At 40.1% G+C, this 20,073-nt stretch overlaps 1 protein-coding gene across 1 annotated transcript in view; it reads left to right on the forward strand.

Moving 5' to 3' along the window:
• The window catches only part of CKAP2L (cytoskeleton associated protein 2 like), a 32,525-nt gene extending 13,665 nt beyond the window's left edge, over positions 1-18,860 (forward strand). The window contains exons 5-9 of the mRNA XM_003417452.4: positions 6,114-6,321; positions 11,219-11,374; positions 15,590-15,653; positions 16,978-17,146; positions 17,758-18,860. Of these exons, the coding sequence (XP_003417500.2) occupies positions 6,114-6,321; positions 11,219-11,374; positions 15,590-15,653; positions 16,978-17,146; positions 17,758-17,983 (823 nt within the window). The 3' untranslated portion in view covers positions 17,984-18,860. The remainder of the gene's footprint in view (positions 1-6,113; positions 6,322-11,218; positions 11,375-15,589; positions 15,654-16,977; positions 17,147-17,757) is intronic.
• The last annotated feature ends 1,213 nt before the right edge of the window (positions 18,861-20,073 follow it).

Genomic DNA, 20,073 nt, shown 5'->3' on the forward strand with positions numbered 1-20,073 from the left:
ATGAAACTGAAACAGAATGGATGAGTATAAAATAGAGGTTGTAGGTGTAGACTCCCTATTCAGGAAGTACCACGCAGGGACTGAGCAATAGGCAGGTTAAGAGGAGCCAGAGTAGTGAGTTCACAGAGCTAGAAAGTGGGGAGTTGGTGGCCGCTTGTCAAGCAAACCAGTGGTTAAGTTCAGAAATGTTATCAGGGAAGAAGGAACAAAAAGGTTCTGTGAGTCTGAGTGGGCCAAGTTTGGGGAAGTAAGCTAAGGCAGACAAGCAGTCAGTTCAAAATCAGAGTTCAAAGGGTCGGATGATAGAAATCAGGATCTCAGTTTTCTGGGGGTTAGTATTAATAGACATGACTCTTGAAACTGAGCCAAAGGATTGTGTACAATTTTGGCATAGGGCCAGACCTAGTCTCATAATTGTAAACCTCTCGGTGGAAGCACCTATGTACTCCTGGTTGAAGAAGAAAATAAGGAGATTCCTGGCAAGAATGAAAGGAACAGGTACAGCCCTGACCAATAAGCTCTCTGCTCACCTCAAGAGACAGAAAATAAACAACTTAATTCAGGGTAATCTGATAGAGAGGGCTGGGGTGGCTTCTTTAAATAGAAGGATCACAGGAGATACTCTGTCAGGTAGTGACAGTAACAGCTGAGACCTAAGGTTGAGAAAAGGCTAGTGACAAGAAGGACCAACCTTCTGCACATGAAGAAAACTGAGTGTAAAGACCCTGAGCTGGGGAATAAGAAAGTCAGGGTCTCAGCCCTGAAGCTCACAGTCTAGATTAGGCAACAATCCATCACAAAACAGTGTGTTGAATGCAGAACATGCCTGATTACAAAAGGGAAGGGACAATGGAGAAGGTTAACTTTGTTCGCTCCTTCCTGGAGTGTTCCTTCACCAACAAAGTGTTGGGCACAGGTGGGTATGGTGGTGAGCACACGGTCAGTCTCTCCCCAAAGGGAGCTTATTGTCTGTGTGTCAAAATCTAGACAAATAAAGTTATGCCAATGTTGTTGTTAGGTGCCGTCCAGTCAGTTCCAACTCATAGCGACCCCTGCACAACAGAACAAAACACTGCCTGGTCCTGAGCCATCCTTACAATTGTTGTTACGCTTGAGCCCATTGTTGCAGCCACTGTGTCAGTCTACCTCATTGAGGGTCTTCCTCTTTCCCGCTGACCCTGTACTTTACCAAGCATGATATCCTTCTCCAGGGACTGATCCCTCCTGACAGCATGTCCAAAGTATGTAAGACACAGTCTCGCCAACCTTGCTTCTAAGGAGCATTCTGGTTGTACTTCTTCCAAGACAGATTTGTTCTTTCTTTCGGCAGTTCATGGTATATTCAATATTCTTCATCAACACCACAATTCAAAGGCATCAATTCTTCTTCAGTCTTCTTTATTCATTGTCCAGCTTCCACAAGCACATGACACGATTGAAAATACTATGGCTTGGGTCAGGCGTACTTTAGCCTTCAAGGTGACATCTTGGCTTTTCAACACTTTAAAGAGGTCCTTTGCAGCAGATCTGCCCAATGCAATGCGTCTTTTGATTTCTTGACCGCTGCTTCCATGGGTGTTGATTGTGGATCCAAGTAAAAGGAAATCCTTGACAACTTCTATTTTTTCTCCGTTTATCATGATGTTGCTCATTGGTCCAGTTGTGAGGATTTTTGTTTTCTTTATGTTGAGGTGTAATCCATACTGAAGGCTGTACTTCAGGTCCTGTTCACTTTCAGCAAGCAAGGTTGTGTCATCTGCATAATGCAGGTTGTTAGTGAGTCTTCCTCCAATCCTGATGCCCTGTTCTTCTTCATGTAGTCCAGCTTCTCAGATTATTTGCTCAGCATACAGATTGAATAGGTATGGTGAAAGAATACAACCCTGACGCACACCTTTCCTGACTTTAAACCACTCAGTATCCCCTTGTTTTACTTGTTCTTCAACTGCCTCTTGATCTATGTACAAGTTCCTCATGAGCATGATTAAGTGTTCTGGAATCCCATTCTTCGCAGTGTTACCCATAATTTGTTAGGATCCACACAGTCGAATGCCTTTGCATAGTCAATAAAACACAGGTAAACATCCTTCTGCTTTCAGCCAGGATCCATCTGACATCAGCAGTGATATCCCTTGTTCCACGTCCTCTTCTGAATCCATCCTGAATTTCTGGCAGTTACCTGTTGATATACTGCTGCTGCTGCTGCTTTTGAATGATCTTCAGCTAAATTTTCCTTGCATGTGATATTAATAATATTGTTCTGTAATTTCTGCATTCGGTTGGATCACCTTTCTTGGGAATAGGCATAAATATGGATCTCTTCCAGTCGGTTGGCCAGGAAGCTGTCTTCCATATTTCTTGGCATTGATGAGTGAGCACGTCCAGTGCTGCATCCATTTGTTGAAACATCTCAACTGATATTCCATCAATTCCTGGAGCCTTTTTTTTCACCGATGCCTTCAGAGCAGCTTGGACTTCTTCCTTCAGTATCATCAGCTCCTGATCATATGCTACTAATTCTTTTTGGTATAATGACTCTGTGTATTCCTTCCATCTTCTTTTGGTGCTTCCTGAATCATTTAATATTTTCCCCCATAGAATCCTTCACTATTGCAACTCAAGGCTTGATTTTTTTCTTCAGTTCTTTCAGCTTGAGAAATGATGAGCGTGTTTTTCCTTTCTGGTTTTCTATCTCTAGCTCTTTGCACCTGTCATTATAATACTTCACTTTGTCTTCTTAAGCCAACCTTTGAAATCTTCTGTTCAGTTCTTTTACTTCATCATTTCTTCCTTTTTCTTTAGCTGCTCGATGTTTGAGAGCAAGTTTCAGAGTCTCCTCTGACATCCATCTTGGTCTTTTCTTTCTTTCCTGTCTTGTCACTGGCCTCTTGCTTTCTTCATGTATGATGTCCTTGATGTCATTCCACAACTTGTCTGGACTTCTGTCATGAGTGTTCGACATGTCAAATCTATTCTTGAGATGGTCTCTAAATTCAGGTGGGATATATTGGCTCTCATAGACTTGTTCTGATTTTCTTCAGTTTCAGCTTGAACTTGCATATGAGCAAGTGATGGTCTGTTCCACAGTCGGCCCCTGGCCTTGTTCTGACTGATGATATTGAGCTTTTCCATCATCTCTTTCCACAGATGTAGTCAATTTGATTCCTGTGTGTGCTGTCTGGCAAGGTCCATGTGTATAGTTGCCGTTTATGTTGGAGAAAAAAGGTATTTGCAGTAAAGAAGTCGTTGGTCTTGCAAAATTCTATCATTACATCTCTGGCATTGTTTCTGTCACCAAGGCTATATGTTCCAACTACCAATCATTCCCCTTTGTTTCCAACTTTAGCATTCCAATCACCAGTAATTATCAGTGCCTCTCCTGATTGCATGTTTGATCAATTTCGGACGGCAGACGCTGATAAAAATCTTCAATTTCTTCATCTTTGGCCTTAGTGGTTGATGCGTAAATTTGAATAACAGTTATATTAACTGGTTTTCCTTGTAGGCCTATGGATATTATCCTATTGCTGATAGCGTTGTACTTCAGGATAGATCTTGAAATGTTCTTTTTCACGATGAACACAACACCATTCCTCTTCAAGTTGTCCTTCCGAGCATAGTAGACTAAATGATTGTCCAATTCAAAATGGCCAATACCAGTCCGTTTCAGCTCACTAATGCCTAGGATATCGATGTTTATGCATCCATTTCATTTTTGACATTTTCCAATGTTCCTAGATTCATACTTTGTACATTCCAAGTTCTGATTATTAATGGATGTTTGCAGCTGTTTCTTCTCATTTTGAGTCATGCCACATCAGCAAATGAAGGTCCCAAACGCTTTACTCCATCCACTTTATTAAGGTTGGCTCTACTTTGAGTTGGCAGCTCTTCCCCAGTCATCTTTTGAGTGCCTTCCAACCTGGGGGGCTCATCTTCCAGCACTATATCAGACAATGTTCCACTGCTATTCATAAGGTTTTCACTGGCTAATTAGTTTCAGAAGTAGACTGCCGGGTCCTTCTTCCTAGTCTGTCTTAGTCTGAAAGCTCAGCTGAAACCTGTCCTCCTTGGGTGACCCTGCCAATATCTGAATACCAGTGGCATGGCTTGCCAGCGAGGTCCTGGTAATAAGTTGGCTTCACAGAAGGAAAGCTCCCTTTTACCTGTGATTCAAAGGAAGGCTGAGGGGACAGGAATTGAACCAGGAACAGAGGAAGTGGGTGCCTGTTGTCTCAACTTTATCATTAAATAAGTACTTAGGGTGAAGGTGAGTGCGGAGCAGTTGGGGCTGAAATAGCCACTGTATGGATTGTGCTCTGGAGTCAAGGAAAGAAACAAGAGGGTTAATAGGAACATTCGTTCATTCAAAAAAAAAAACAGTATTGGCATTTTAATGTTGAAAAGCAAAACTATAAAGACAGAAAACAGATCAGTGGTTGCCAGGAGCTGGAGGTGGGGCTGGGTTGAATAACAAGGAGGGTGAGAAATTTTTTTGAGGATGCTGGAATTGTTTTATATCTTGCTTGTATTGGTGGTTATGTGACTTCATGCACTTGTCAGAACTTACAGGACTGCACACTAAAGGGTGAGCTTTACTGCATGTTATTGAATACCTGTGTGTACCCGACACTGTCCTAGGCACACGGCATCCAGTGACTTCGCAGAGCTTGCATTAACTGGAGAAGACAGAAAAATCAACATGTAATTAAGTAAGACAGGATAATTACAGATTATCTCTTCAAAGAGTTGACGTTTGAACAAAGGACTGAAGACTGAAAATGGAAGTCCCTGAGGCAGGAATGAACTTGGGTCAGGAAACTAAAAGGATGCCAGAGTTTCTGAGGAGCAGTGAGAGGCAGGGAGGGAGAGGGGTATGGCGTGATGTTGGAGAGGTGAGCAGGAGCCAAGTAACACCAGTCCTTTCAGCCACAGAAAACATCTTGAGTTTTATTCCCAGAGCAATGGGAAGACCCTGGTGGTTTATGAACTGGTTTACATTTTAAAGATCACTCTAGCTACTGTGCAAAGAACAAATTTGATCAAGGTTAGAGTGGAAGCAAGGAGATGAGTTAAGAGGCTGTGTGGCATTTCAGACAGAAGAAGACAGTGACTTGGACTAGGGTGCTGGCCTTGGAGACAGAAGTAATACTAGTTCTGCACCGTCATGTGTCAGGTATGGGGACAGGAAGGGACTACTCAAAGACAACTTCTAGTTTTGGACCCTAGCAACAGGGTGGATTGGGTGCTGTTTACCAAGGTAGGGAAGACTTGAACAGATTTGGAGATGAAAATCAAGAGTTTGTTTTTTGTACAATATTAAATTTGAGATGCATAGCAGATATCAAATGGGAGATATCGACTAGGCACTGCATTTTGTGAAGCTTGGGGCTCCAGGGAGAGATCCAGGCTGAGGATGTACATTTGTGAGTCATCAGTATGTAGTTGTCATTTTAAGAAGCCAGAAAACCCACATCTGCAGACTTGGGTCTGCATATCTTGGTGCCTCCCTCCCTGGAGCAGTGGGTAGGCCGCTCGGAAGCAGGAGAGGAGAATCTGAACATAGAGGAGGTCTAGGGTTAGGATTTGGTAGCCCAGAGACCAGCTACCTAAGAAAAGAGCCCTAAAATTGTCCATCACTTCAGGAAGAAAAGGACTCACGTATGGCCAAGAGAAGGCCAAGGAACTGGGTAAACTCGGGGGCAGAACACAGATTTGGTGGGTCTGGGTGAGTGACTGATAACAAGTTTATCGTGAGAAAGATGGGGTGCCGAGTGGTCTCAGATATAGAATGTCTTAGGAAACGTCAGAGCTAGCATGTAGGTGAAATGACAATTTCCAGGGAAAAAGAATAAAGAATAATCACAGTTAAAGAATTTGAAGACTGAGGTGCTGCTCACCTGCGATCCCAGTGATCCCTAATGGCACCTGTCTTCTGAAGGGTGGGGCGACCCAGTGCTGCCATGATCCATTTGTAAGTTGTTTTTTCATTCTACTGACTTTGCCTGCAGTTGAAGGTCTTTAGTTATACTCAGTCTATGCATACCATATACCTGAGAAGCTTGACTATGTAAAAACTAACCCCCAACCCCACCACTTTAATTGCATTACAGGAAACAGCTGGAAGAATGGCAGAAGTCTAAGGGCAAAATTTATAAACGGCCTCCTATGGAACTTAAAACAAAAAGAAAAGTAATAGAGAAAATGAATGTTTCATTCTGGAAGAGCATTGAAAAAGAAGAGGAAGAAAAGAAAGCCCAACTTGAACTGTCCAATAGAATTAACAACACTTTGGCAGAATGTCTGCAACTCATCGAAGGGGTGAGTGAGGAGGATAAGCTCCCAGAGCTTTGCCCCAGAGTCCTGTTTCGTAAATATAGTGTAGGGGAGTTAACTATTCCAGATGTCTCAGTAGAAATTTAGCTGCTCTTTTTAATACAGAAGAAGAACACTAATAATCCTGATGGGTTTTAGATAGTAGCTCTTGTCTCCCAGGCACTGCCGTAAGCACTCAGCCTGTATTACCTCATAACCATCATCACAAATGTTGCTGTCCTCATTTTAGAAAGGAAGTGGAAGCACAGAGAAGCTAGGAAAGTAACCCAAGCAGTCTGGCTCCAGATCCAAAGATCCAAAAGGAACTTTGTCTTCTGTGTGTATCAAGGTCCAAACAGTCCACCTTTAACCTTTGGGCATGAAGCTGAAGTCAAAAGCAAGATCATGTGTAAATACATGTTGTTCTAAATTCTCTGGTAGCTATAAACAGTGTTAAATGATGTCTTGGATTCTGCAGATAAGAATAAAGTAGATGACAGGAAAAGGGTATGACCCTCAGGAGTATTCCCTGAAGGAAACACAGTTTAAAGTGATGGAACAGACAGACTTCTGTAGGAAGGCCTTTGCCTGAAACAAGCCCCATCCTGTCCTTTGACTGGTAGTATTGGGAAAGACCATCAGCAAAAGAAGGAAACCTTCAGTCTAGGTCAGCCCCAGGCAGTTTTTTTTGTTGTTGTTTTTTGTTTTGATTCCACAGCATTCAATTAAACATTAACTATTTCTCCTTTGTGAAATTAAACTTCAGCTTTTTTTGTTTTGATTTCATTCCTTTCCCTTTTCAAACTCTTTTTTTTTTTGGTTCTTTTTATGCTTAAATTAAAAAAAAAAAAAAGAATACATTTGTAGTATTAAAACATTTCAAACAATGTAGATAAATGACCATTGTCCCTTCCTCCCTCCCATAACCCTACCCCCCCACCCACACACACACACTTACACATCCCACGCTTCTCCCTGGAGGCGACCATTTATTCTTCCAGGCGGTTTTTATGCATGTGCGCACAGTGTAGGTCCGTAGAGAGGTGAAGTACTCCCATTTTGTGAGTTGCAATTATTTTGTTGCAGATTTTTACACATGTTCTTAGGTTGTCTTTTGTGCGTTCCTATGAGTTTTATCAACGAGTTTGGTAGTTTTCTTTTCCCGTACGCTGAAAATAGGTTATACAACTTGAGAATCGTTTAGGTCTTGGAAGTTTGGTAGAACTTTCCCATAAAATTACCTGAACCATGCTTCTTTGGGGATAGTTTTATGTATATCTTTTCAATCTCTTCTATGGTCATTGGTCTATTTTTATATTTCTTCTTGAGCCAATTTAGGTCATTTATTTTTGTGTCTTTTTTTTTTTAATCAGACTTGCCAAAAATTTCTGTTTATTTTTCTTTTAAAAGGCTCATGCTTTGGTTTTTATTGATTATTTTTTCTCTTGCATTAATATCAGTACCTATATTTTTTATCTTCATATTTATTATTCTTTTTCTAGCTTTTTTCATTGAAAGCTTGTATCATTTATGTCAATCTTATTTTTTTTTAATAAATGTATTTAATGCTATAAATTTGCTTCTAACTTTTACTTGGTCATATGCCTCAGATTTAAATAATGTTTTTTTATCAGTCAAGCTCAACTAAAAAAACAAACCACACCTGGCATTTCAATAAAAGGAATGTAATGCGGAAATTGGTTACATGATGTCTCATGCAGAGACTGGGGTTTGTGTGAAAGTAAGTTGTTAGGAAGAGGTTCCCACGGACAACTGGTAGGGGAGTGCTGGGATATGGGGTCAGCAGGGTACGGTGTCAAGCAAAGTCCCATGGAGGGTGACTTGGCACAATCTCACAGGGAGCTCTGGAGACAGCGGTGGTAACACCCCTCAGAATCTACTGATCAGGGGAAGGGAGCTGGGGTATTAATACTGCCACAGTCGGTGGTGAATGGCTGCCCCTAAAGAAAAAAAAAATTTATAAATCCCCAGGCACTTGTCTTCTGGCTCTCTGGACACATACAAGGAGGCCATCAGAAATAAAAGCACATTGTGACCCTGTGTGCACAAAAATGATAAAGGGACAGAGGCAATATGGTTGCTACACACAGGGTAACAAAAGCAGTGGGGACCTCAGGTAACAGTGGCAATAACTGCAGCAAGCAGCTAGCACCTGCTGAGTTTAGGGGAACAAAGACAGGCTAGGGGTATCAGAAACTAAAAACTAGGAGACACGAAGTCCTGTGAAGTGGGACTCCACTTCTGAGGAAGGCTTACTACTCGGCAAATGCTGGTACCCCAGGAGCTGAAGGAAGGGCTGTAGGGCTGGGACTCAGACCTTGAGGAGAGAACGCTGCCCAAGTGGTGTGCATCCTCTGACAGGACACGGTGAGGCAGGTTCCAGGGATGCCAGAGAAAAGGTGGAGGCTGGCGCCAACCGCTGCTGCCAGGGCACAGGGCCACTGCTGGGATGACAACACAGACGGGAAGGAGGACGTTCCTTCTCCATCTCTGCACTCTCCCTCTACTGCCCTCTTTTGGCAACAGCCCAACAGCCAGCCTCTGGAATGTGGTTTGCAGAGCTCTGGCACCAGCAGAAGAGCTAAGAACTTAAAAAAAAAAAATTTTTTTTTTTTAACTGATATATGCTCTCATTATTGTTCACTCCTAAATAGTTCGAGATTTTGAGTTCTTTAATCCAAAAGTTATTTTAGAAGAATATGATTTAATTTCCAGATGTGTCGTTGTTTTTTGTTTTGTTTTCTGGCTCTCTTTGTTATTTTTAATTATATTCTTTGTATTTCTGTCAACTTTTACCTTACATTTTTCATAGGTATGTTGTTAGGTACATAAAGATTCATCACTTGCTTTGATTTCTGTTTTGTCTGGTATTCATCTTGCCACACCTGCATTTTGTTGCTGTTGTTAATATTTGTCTGATAAATCTTTTTCTATCCCTTTATTTTCAAACTTTCCTGTGTTGCTTTATTTTAGGTATGTCTCTTGTGAATGCATAGAGTTGAATTTTTTTTAACCAAATCTGAAAATCTGCTTTCTTTAATTGTAAACTTAAATTTTTTTTAATGAATTTAACCCATACGTATTTATTGTGACTATTCATATGTTTACACTTAACGTGCACCATTTTATTTTGTAATTCAATTTACATGAATTCCTTTTTGTTTATTTTCCCTGATTTCTGTATTTGATCCAGTTTTCTTTATTTCATAAAAAAAAAGCATATAAATAAATAGATATTTCAAAATACAATGGTAGGTGTAAGTTCAAACATGGTTTGCAAGTTATATATGCTAGTCTTCTGTTAGTTACTGGTAAATGTTTGAAATATATTTAGGATTGATCAGCATATATATTCCCGTTTCCACCTCCCTTTTTCTCACCAAACAGAAAGGAAACTTAGCAAGCTTTTATTGTCTTCCTTACCCCTCTTTCAGCTCCTCCTTACGTGCTGAGATCATTTGGATTTTAGTTCCAGATTGATGTTACTTTTTAAAAGTTTTACTGGTTTCCTTTCTCACAACTCTTTTTTTTTTGTTTTGAGACTTCCACTTGGATTCTAAAGTTCATTCACTAGTAACCTTATAGTTTTTCAATGATAAACTTTCTGTGTCCTTATGATTGTGAAAATGTTATTATTTTGCCTTCATGCTGGAATCATTGTTTGACTGGGAAAATTTTCTAATTGTACATTATTTTCCCTGGGAAATATTAAGTTAATTGCTTCATTTTCTTTCTTGCGTTTGGAGCTCTTGGTTTAAAACCTCATGTCAGTATGATTTTCATTCTTCTATGGGAATCTTTTTTTTTTTTTTTTCCTCTTATCTGAAACTTTTAAGATTTTCTTTGTACCCTTGGTTTTTCTGAGTATGGTTCTTGTTTCATTCATCCTGCTTGGCTCTCCGAGGGCCTTTTCAATCTGAACACTTATATCTTTGTTCAGTTCCTATAAATTTTCTTCTACAACTGCTTTGAGTGTATGTTCTTTGTTCTCTTGATATTTCTCTGAGAAATTATCTTAGATGGGTATTGAAATTCCTGAGTAGTAGGGGTATCCTCCAGAACTCTTAACGTTTCTCTTCATTTCTCTGTTCTTTGGTGCTGGGTTCTGGGAGGATTCCTCCACTGGATCTTCAGCGCACTGCCTTATTCTTTAGGGGGATCCATGCACCATTCAGCCCTTTTCTTGGTTCTGCTGCATAGTAGTCCATTCTAGTCTTCTGGTGGCTGTTTTCTCTTACCACTCTGAAGATACTGACTGTAGTACTCTTAAAATTTATTCCTCTTTGCTTCCTCAACTTTTACTCCAGTGTTCATTCTTGTGTTTGTTGGGTTTTGTGCCTCTTCCATGTGGTGTTGGTTTTCTCAAATATTGGTGAGTTATCTTCTATCTCTTCCATCTGAGGAGGAGTAGCAGTTGGTGCTTGCGTGAGTGTGCCTGTACCTCAGCTCCTGGGTGTGGTAGTTCTTCATTCCTCCTGGTCCATGTCACTGTCCTGCTCTGGGCACCAGCCAGAAGGGGACCAAACCAATGAAACCATTTCCAAATTCCTTTTTGTGCGTAAATGATTACACTAGGGAGTTTCTTTTTTTGCTTGTTTGTTTTTCCACAAATAAAAATGAAGAGCATACTCCCTTACCTTCCTTACCTTCACATTTTTCTGTATGTTCGGTCTCATGTAAATTTAATGATCGTTGTCAAAACTCATTGAAATGTACAATTAAAATGGTTGTATTTTATTGCATGCAAACTGTACATCAGTAGAGTTGAAATTTTTTAAAGTTCAAAAACTTAATGATCAGACTGATTTCTGCATACTTGCTATGATAAATATTAGGAGATGTGAGATGGTAATGATGTCCTCTGGGCATTTTATTTTTCCAGGGCGTATTTTCTAATGAAGTATTTACCATATTGTCCAGTATTCCTGAGGCTGAAAAATTTGCTAAATTCTGGATCTGCAAAGCAAAGCTGTTGGCAAGTAAAGGCACCTTTGATGTTATTGGGCTGTACGAAGAAGCCATTAGAAATGGGGCAAGTGTGAGTATCTGTCTTGGGTGGGTGTCTTCTTGAAAATTCTCTTTCATGTGGGTTCTCTATTATGTGTAATATGGCAGTTACATCATGTGGTGTTAAGCTCCTAAGTATCATTTCATAAAGTTATATACATAATATGAAGTGCAGTATGTCCTTTGTGAAAATTTTAGATGAAAATACTTATTTTGTAGAAAATTGTATTACATGTAAACCAACAGAGCTGGTTTTCTTTGTCAAGTGAGTGTGTCTCACTTACTAATCACTGTAGAAATGTGCACTATGGAGAATAATAGCATAGAGCGTTGTAATGTCAATATCCGGTGCTTATAAAGACAGGCCTTACTATAAAGAACCTAGAAATATATTTAACCCAACACATCCGTATCCATAAGCCAATAATTCAGAGCCATCATGAGAAATAACTTGTAGTTCTCAAACCTGTCTCTCTCTCTCTTTCTCTCTGTATATATATACGTATATGTTTGTTTGTTTGTTTTACAGACTGCATCAAATAGCTGTATAACTCTTTTCATTTAAATGTCGCTTTCCGTGTCATTGCATACTCTGCAGTACCTTTTTCCGTGATAGTTAAAATTAGAGTTATACCTGCAGATAGTTTAAATAGTTCAAGGAGATGTTTTAGGAAAAACATCAATCCTCTGCTTTCCTCCTCTCCCCTGTCATTTCCCACTTCCCAGGGCAAACCGAGTATTTTTATATTTAACACTGTAGTTTCAGATAATATACTTATGTTGCTATTGCTTAGGTTTTCAGTTTTAGACACGAATTGTGGGCTTACATCCCTGGAAGACAGGACTTAGCCTTCTTTTACATACACCTGCACGGATCCCCAGCACACAAGCATACATACCTCTACCGCCTTTGAATACCTTTGCCATCCTCCATACTGCCATTAGAATCATATGGAAAGCCTGGTCACTATTCAGTCATACTATATGTATAAGAAATATATCAATACATTGAGCCATGTAATATATACTAAGATTGCTTTGCCTTTCACGTACAACTTTCTCCTTCTCTGAAATGAATTATTGTCTTGTTTTTCTTTTGTTTAGTTATCTGAGTATTTAATATAATTAATACCCAAACCCTTCTCTAATTGTCTAAATTTCTCAATATTTTTAAAACAGCAGATATTCTACTGATCCCTTTTTTGTTGGAGAACTTTCTCTCAGAACCTTTCTGTCAGTTCCAGGTTGCTCTTTACCCACTGTTTTTCCAGCTGTCATCCTGGGATCTCCCTTCATCATCACCTCGGATCCCCTTCACATCGTTCTTGAGTTGGGTAGATCCCCTGTTTCCTGAATATCTTCATTCTTGTGTTATTCCCTCATTTTGGCAGAGCACATTCTCCAGTAGCTTCAGAGACAAACATTTGGGAGATAAATTTGATACCTGGGCTGGGTAAAGAATTCTAGGTTAGAAATCATTTAGAATTTTAGAGTGTTGCTCCACTGTTGGAAAGACTGAAGTCGCTCCAATTCTTGATCCTTTGTATTTGGTTGTTTTCTCTGTGGTGATTGGAAGGACCTTCCCCCACCTCCACACCAACTGTTCTGAATTTTCACTAAAATGTACGTAGGCACCTCTCATGCTGGGCGCTTCAGCTCTGGAACATTTTCTTGCGTGATATCGTCAATGATTTCCTTCCCTGCAGTTTCTCTGGTCTCTTTCTGAAATTTCCATCATTTTGACATTGGATCTCTTAGACCTACTCTCTAATTTTCTTACTTTTTTTCTTCTATATTTCATCTGTCTTTTGCTCTGCTTTCTAAATGATTTCCTAAAATGTGTCTTCTAACCTTTCTATTGAGCTTTTGCTTTCTACTATCTTATTTTTTTATTTCCAAGACTCCTATTTTCTGATTGCTTATATATATATGTATATAATATTCTGTTGTTAGTTGCGGTATCTTCTCTTACCTCTCTTAAAATATTAATGATAGTTTTTTTAAGCTTTTTCCTTCCTGCATTGTCTGTTTCTTCAATGCTTTTGTTCATATTCTCTCTCTCTCTCTTTTTCGTTATTGTTGTTTTATTTTGTTTTGTGTCATTCATTAACAGCTTTATTCAGATGTTAATGAAACTGGGCTGTTTGCATGTATTTAAGAGATGGTTTTGAAAAAGCTTATTAAAGGCTCTGGACACATCAATGGATCTTTACCATAGGGTGAACTTAGACAAGTCAGATTTTCTAGAGAAGGCTCTTCTAGTCTCCTTTCTGGGAACTATAAACCATGCTGCCAGTGTTGTGGGAGAAAAGAGAGCTGGGAGTCTCAACCTTCAGCATGGAAACTTTAATTTATTCCCTTTTCAGTGGGCAAAGACTAGGGACCCTCAACCTTGAATGATGTCCACCAGAGACTGACTTGGAGAATACATTCCCAGTTTACTGTTAGAATGAAGTTGGGGGAAGGGGAGCTGGCACACAGTCACCTGGCTGCGTGAAGTTCAGGTATGGAGGGTGGACTCGATCAGATGCTCAAGAGTCCTCCTGATATTCGCCCCACCACTCATTTCTGAGCCTTTCTGGAGCCCTATAGTGTGAATCAGGTTGTTTCTCAGCCACAATGCCAGCTTAAAATTTGACCCTGTCAGGCTGGTTATCTCTCTTCCTTCTACATTCCAACTTCCAAAATCTTACTGCTATTTCTTCTCTCTATGCTTTGTGGATTATTGCCTTTTTAAAAATCCCTTTATTGTCATTTCAGTAGAGTTTCAAGAGGGATTAGAAATAAGTTGGTATTCAATACTCTTTGTCCAGAAGTCTGTAAAAGTGTAAAATACACTTGATAAATGTCGTATATAATTAGGACTCTTTGCAGTGCATTCTATACATTTATTCCCATTGGATTAAGCTTAAAGCATTTTTTTTTTTTTTTTAAATAAAAAAGTATGGCTAGCTTTGCTTTTCTGCTATATTGTCAATTTATATCCACTATGTATTTGCTATAGAATCCCAGGTCAGGAAGATCAACCTCCAAATTACTGTGATTCATGGTATGGGTCACATAATTTCTAAGAGGGAGGCTATCTTAGTTATTTAGTGCTGCTGTAACAGAAATACCACAAGTGAATGGCTTTAACAAACAGAAGTTTATTCTTTCACAGTCTAGTAGGTTAGAAGTCTGAATTCAGGGTGCCAGCTTCAGGCGAAGGCTTTCTCTCTTTGTTGGCTCTGGAGGAAGGTCCTTGTCATCAATCTTCTCCTGGTCTAAGAGCAGCTCAGCATACGGACCCCAGGGTCCAAAGGACACACTCTGTTCTTGGTGGTATGAGGTCCCTCTGTCTCTCTGCTTGCTTCCCTCTTTGATATCTCAAAAGAGATTGACTCAAAATACAACCTAATCTTGTAGATTGAGTCCTACCTCATTAACACAACTGCCTCTAATTCTGCCTCATTAACATCATAGAGGTAGGATTTACAACACATAGGAAAATCACATCAGGTGACAAAATGGTGGACAATCACACAAGACTAGGAATCATGGCCTAGCCAAGTTGACACACATTTTTGGGGAACACAATTCAATCCAAAACAGAAGCTATCTCAGATAATTTCATAAGAAAATTACTTTTCTATAAAGATTTTTTTGGGGTTTTGTTTGTCAGTTTGTTTTAAGGTATGTGGTTATGTTACTAAATAATAGAAGAAAGGAAAGGAAAGACTGGGGGGAAAATGCCCAAAATGCTAACAAAGGTTTGGGTAATGAAATTACGGATAGTTTCTTTTCTTCTAAGTTTAATCTGTTTCTCAATTTCTCAGTAATGAGGTATGTGATTTCTATAATAAAAACAAAAATTAAACTAAGACAAAACTACAAGTGTATTTTCTATGTGGCTAGCTTTATATTTTTGGGTCAGATCTTTCTGTGGGAGCACATCTCCAGTGTGATCATGCAAATCACTAAGAAAATAGAATTTGATTTACAGAGTTTTATTGACAACTTTCCACAAACACATCTTGTCATTAAAGTCATGTGCCTACATTTAACCAATATTTTCTCTGTTCCTTCATTTTTCCCATGAACCTATCAATCTGAAACGTTTTAAATGTAATTTATAGCTATAGGCAAGAGGTAAAAAAGGAAACATTTTTGTTAGAAAAAGTTCCTTTGATGTTAAACAAAGTCCCTTAGCTCATTTTTTCCGTGAATGTTTTTAATATTGTTTATGTATATTCTTCCTTCCTTCCAGCCAATACTAGAGTTGCGGGAAGTTATTCTTAATATTTTGCAAGACCCAAACAGAACCACAGAAGGTACTGCTATTTTTGTATTTAAATTTGTTCCCTCTAGCTGTGTAAGGAAAATTCATCCAAGGAAAAATGGAAAGATTTATAAGTCCCCTGAAATACCTCTCACTTCTTGATTTCTGTGGCCTAATGCTTACAGCCATTGTCATCAGCTGATTTATTTCTATTATTACAAGCAAATATAGTGCTCAATGTTGAGCAAAATGCTGTTTGCACTAGAACAGCCTAGACTCAAGTGTTCTGCTTCCTTGGAGTCCTAGGTGGGAAAAGACAAATGGCTTTCTCAGAAGAGACTGAGACAGAATGGAGAAGTGCCTCGGTTTAAGTTACATGAAGTTTAATCATAACAGACTCACCAACACTTATACATCTAAACTCATGCTTCTTGTTAAGAACAGCCATCTGGAGGCTCTTCACTTAGTTACCCATTCCTGTCTTCAGAGGACTCTGCTTTGATCAATATTGTGCCCAACACAGTGAATGGCACGCTGTAATTGTTTATATTTATTATATGAATCAAAAGACAAAAAACAAGCTACCATTAGAAGATAAAATGGATTCTTTTTATTATCTTAGAATGTGACAAATCTCTTTCCTTTAAGAGTATACTTAACTCTGGGGAACAATCATGTCATTTGGAATTACAAATTAGTAACCTGTGACTTTTGGGAATAGGGTCAATAGTAGACTTTTGCTGGAAATGGTGCTACAGTTCAAATATGTGGTTATAATAGATAGCGGTGTTCTTCAAAGGATGAAAAAAGGAAGAGTCAGAATTCATGCCTTTACCACTTATTGGCCCTACTGACCTCTCTTTTGGTCTCAGCCTCTAGCCACAATGTCTGTCTAATTTCCTTCCTTTCACTTTGAACATTGTGTTAGTACAAGACATTTTTTTCATCCACTGTCCAAGGTGATGGCCATGTGTTTGTCCCTGGGAAGAGAGGGGATCAGGAGGTCAAGTGAGTTAACCCCAAGAGTCCAAGGTATGGTGTGAAGGACAGAAGGCCAGTGACTAGCTAAGGGAGCTCTCTCGAAGAGTTTGGAGATGTATTCAGAGTGTTGCACGGATATCAAAGATCCCCCCTCAAGTGGCAAGGAGGCCTAAAGCTGTCTTGAGTACTGGTTAGAAGGGCTAGCCTTGCCCAGCACGGTGCTGCTACAGTGCTTAGAAGGAAAAGCTAGTTATGAGTCCCACTTATTTGGTGTACAGAGTCCATGAGGATCGCTAGAAATCATTATCTGTATGTGTTACTCTTTCATTTTATTGATTTTTAGCTTAAACATTGAATTGTTAAGCCTGACTTTCCTCTTGACATTTTCTTGACAGGAATTACTTCTGACTCTTTAGTTGCTGAAGAGCTGATCAAGAAGGTGGAATCTGAGAAGTCTCATCTTTCTCCAAAAGAGAGGGAACAGGTTACAGCAACACCCCAAGTAACCAAAGCAAGCCAGGATAATCATCCAGGCATCAAATTACAGATCGCCCCAATTCCTCGGTAAGCAAACTCTAAAGCCCGCTTTTGTGTTCATGGGTCTAATTCAAGTCCAGCTCTCAGTTTCTCCTCCACAGACCCAGAGTGACAGCAGTTACAGATATCTTCTGCCTAATCTGAGGGCCAAGCAGTCTAATCAGGTGGACATTACCCAGTTCATTCTGGAATGAGGGAAAAGCCGTCTCAGGATGTGTGCTGCCCTACACTGTACCACCTACGCTGACCTGTCTGTCATGTTATGTAACATGGCTGTCATGCTTTATTTCAGAACAGGAAACAAAAATAATGTATAGAATTTCCAAAGAAGTTACAGGGTTCTGAACAAGTCTTCAGACTGGTTCATTCTGTTGGAACCTCTGCTGAGAATTTGCCTTTCCACCCCAGAAATACTGAATCAGAATTTAGAGTTTAACAAGATACCCTGGAGATCTTGTTAAAATGTAGATTCTGACGTAAGAATCACCTGGGAATCTTGTTGAATTACAGAATCTGACTCAGTATATCTGGGGTAGAAATGGGAATTCTCAGCAGGGGGTCAAACGGTAAGGAACTGGTTCAAAGCCCTGGTTCTGAATGAGTCTCTTGCTGTCCTCTCTCTCTCTCTCATCTTTCAGACTAATTGGGATGCCCGAAGTGCCAGACATGAAGCTCATCACTCCCGTACGGCGTTCAGTGAGGATCGAACGGGCCGTGTCCCGTTATCCGGAAATGCTACAGGAGCATGATTTAGTAGTGGCTTCCCTTGACGAACTATTAGAAGTGGAAGAAACAGAGTGTTTTCTGTTCCGCAAAAATGAGGCTTTGCCTGTAACCCTAGGGTTTCAGATCCTTGAATCATAATTTCTTGATGCTTAAAAAAAAGTCTCTGGTGTCTCAGAGCCTCCAGGAGACAAGAACCACCCTCGTCTGAGTTACCTGGAAAAACATGGATAATGGAGAGGCGTCATGGATGCACATTACGGAATCTTGGGACTTACAAAGTGATTCACCGGCCTTAACTCTGAAATGTTATATCCCAACAGGAATATCTGACTTATTTAATACTGTAGTTCTTAACTAATTTACTCCACAAGGATGGTAAAATTTGGGCTTTATTCATCTACTTTAATCCCAACATAACTAATTTTTGTATCAGACAGTTGATGCCACAATATGATAGGGTTTTGTTTCTGTATTCACCTTAGCAAAGAGAGCAAGTTCTTATAGTATGGAAAATACGAGCTTTGAAACTAGCTTACACTTATCTGCCAGGCTTGACGGCCTCGGCAGACCGTCGGGTCGAATCCTCTCATCTTATAGATGCCACTATCCGAGCTATAGCTTTGCTCAGAGGTTGCAGATGCCTTTATGTGTGTGCTTTGACTTGCCCTAGCAGTATGCTTGCAGATGAGGGACAGTTCTCCTCCTTTCTGTGTCAGGTATCTTCTAATGACACAAAATCCTAAGGCAGATGTGGTCCCCACAAACCTACTGGTTAGGGTGGACAGGGTGACCATCTAATTTTGCATTTGTTATTCAGATATAACAAGGGGCAGGAGAGAAAGATGCAGAGGGAGTGCTTGCTTCTTTCAATTCCTTGTCTGCCTGGGGAGACCTGTCCCGAGAAGGAAAGGCAAGCTCCTGAGACCACTATACAGGTTGCTTTTCCTTCCTCCTGGGCAGCTGTCCTCGGAAAGGTAAAGTCAGAATCATTATGTAAATATAATGTATAGAAAAACATAGCTTTTTTTTTTTTTTTTTAGCTTTCTTAAATATTATCTAAAAAAAATAAACATAAATAAATTTTTGTTAGTCTTTAAAAGTTTCTGCTTATTCATTTTTTTCTTATCTTTTGTAGAAAAGTAACAATGGCTTGGCCCAGAGAATTAGGAGCTTGTCTGGGGAAACACCAAGATTATTTCCCAAGAGGCCTGACAGGGAGCACTCATTACCCTGAAGAATTTATCTTGATCAAAGATCTAACCAGCAGCCTTACCCGGGCACTGGATTTGTGAATGTGAGGGAAACAGATCCCTTTTTCAGGATCAGATTTACAGTAGTGAGGTTCATAAAACTGAGGTATAAAATGATAATGCCGGTAAACTTACTTTCAATAAGAAACAATGGTCACTGCCTCCAAAATGATAGGAACCTGCACAGCCAGCCTCCTCCCTGAGACAACCTTGCCTGTGAGGCCAGAGAGCAGCTGCTTAAAGGCCACAGTCAGGTCCTGGGAACTTAGAGGAATCAAATATTCAAAACCACCAAATTAAGTCTGAAACAAGCCCCTCCATATTAGAAATGTCCTTACTCAGGTTGTCTGAAATCCACTGACAGGGTCCTGAGGGCTGGTCCTACCCTGCCATCCTTTGCTTGTCCATTCACCTTTTCTAGGCTTCCAGAGTCATTCATCCTTTCACCCAACCTCCCACCCCCAGCCCAGGCCTGGGAACCAGCTGTCTCTATGTTTGCTTTGCTATCTCTCACCAGTTCCTTGCGGGATATCTCCCTCTACCACCCTGAGTACTAACAACAGCAGCCTAGGTTGAACTACTGGAGTTTAATAATGTATCGTTTTCAAAGTGACAAACTGGAGGCTTTGAACAACCGTACCAGACGAGAGAGAGGCTTCAGGATACAAACAGATGTGGAAATGATTGTGGGTGCTATAGCACTGCAGAAAGCTGTACCCAGTTCCGGGGCTCTTCATAGCACTCGATAACCCTCTTGTTAGTAAGTAGCTGCTCCTGGAAGCAGAGGCAGAAGGGAGGAAGATTTATAGGAAATTGTAATGGAGATACGGGCCTTTGCAGAAATCAAGTCTAATGTTTAGGGAAGCCTTCTTAGAGGAGCTAAGTATAAAAAGCGAGTTTTAAAGGAAGATACACAAGGAGGATTTTATTGGCATTGTGCGGAATGGCCAGAAACCAGCAGACGGGGGAGAGGAGCGA

Source organism: Loxodonta africana, chromosome 15 (genome assembly GCF_030014295.1).
Source record: "Loxodonta africana isolate mLoxAfr1 chromosome 15, mLoxAfr1.hap2, whole genome shotgun sequence".
In the NCBI taxonomy this organism is placed as follows: domain Eukaryota; kingdom Metazoa; phylum Chordata; class Mammalia; order Proboscidea; family Elephantidae; genus Loxodonta; species Loxodonta africana.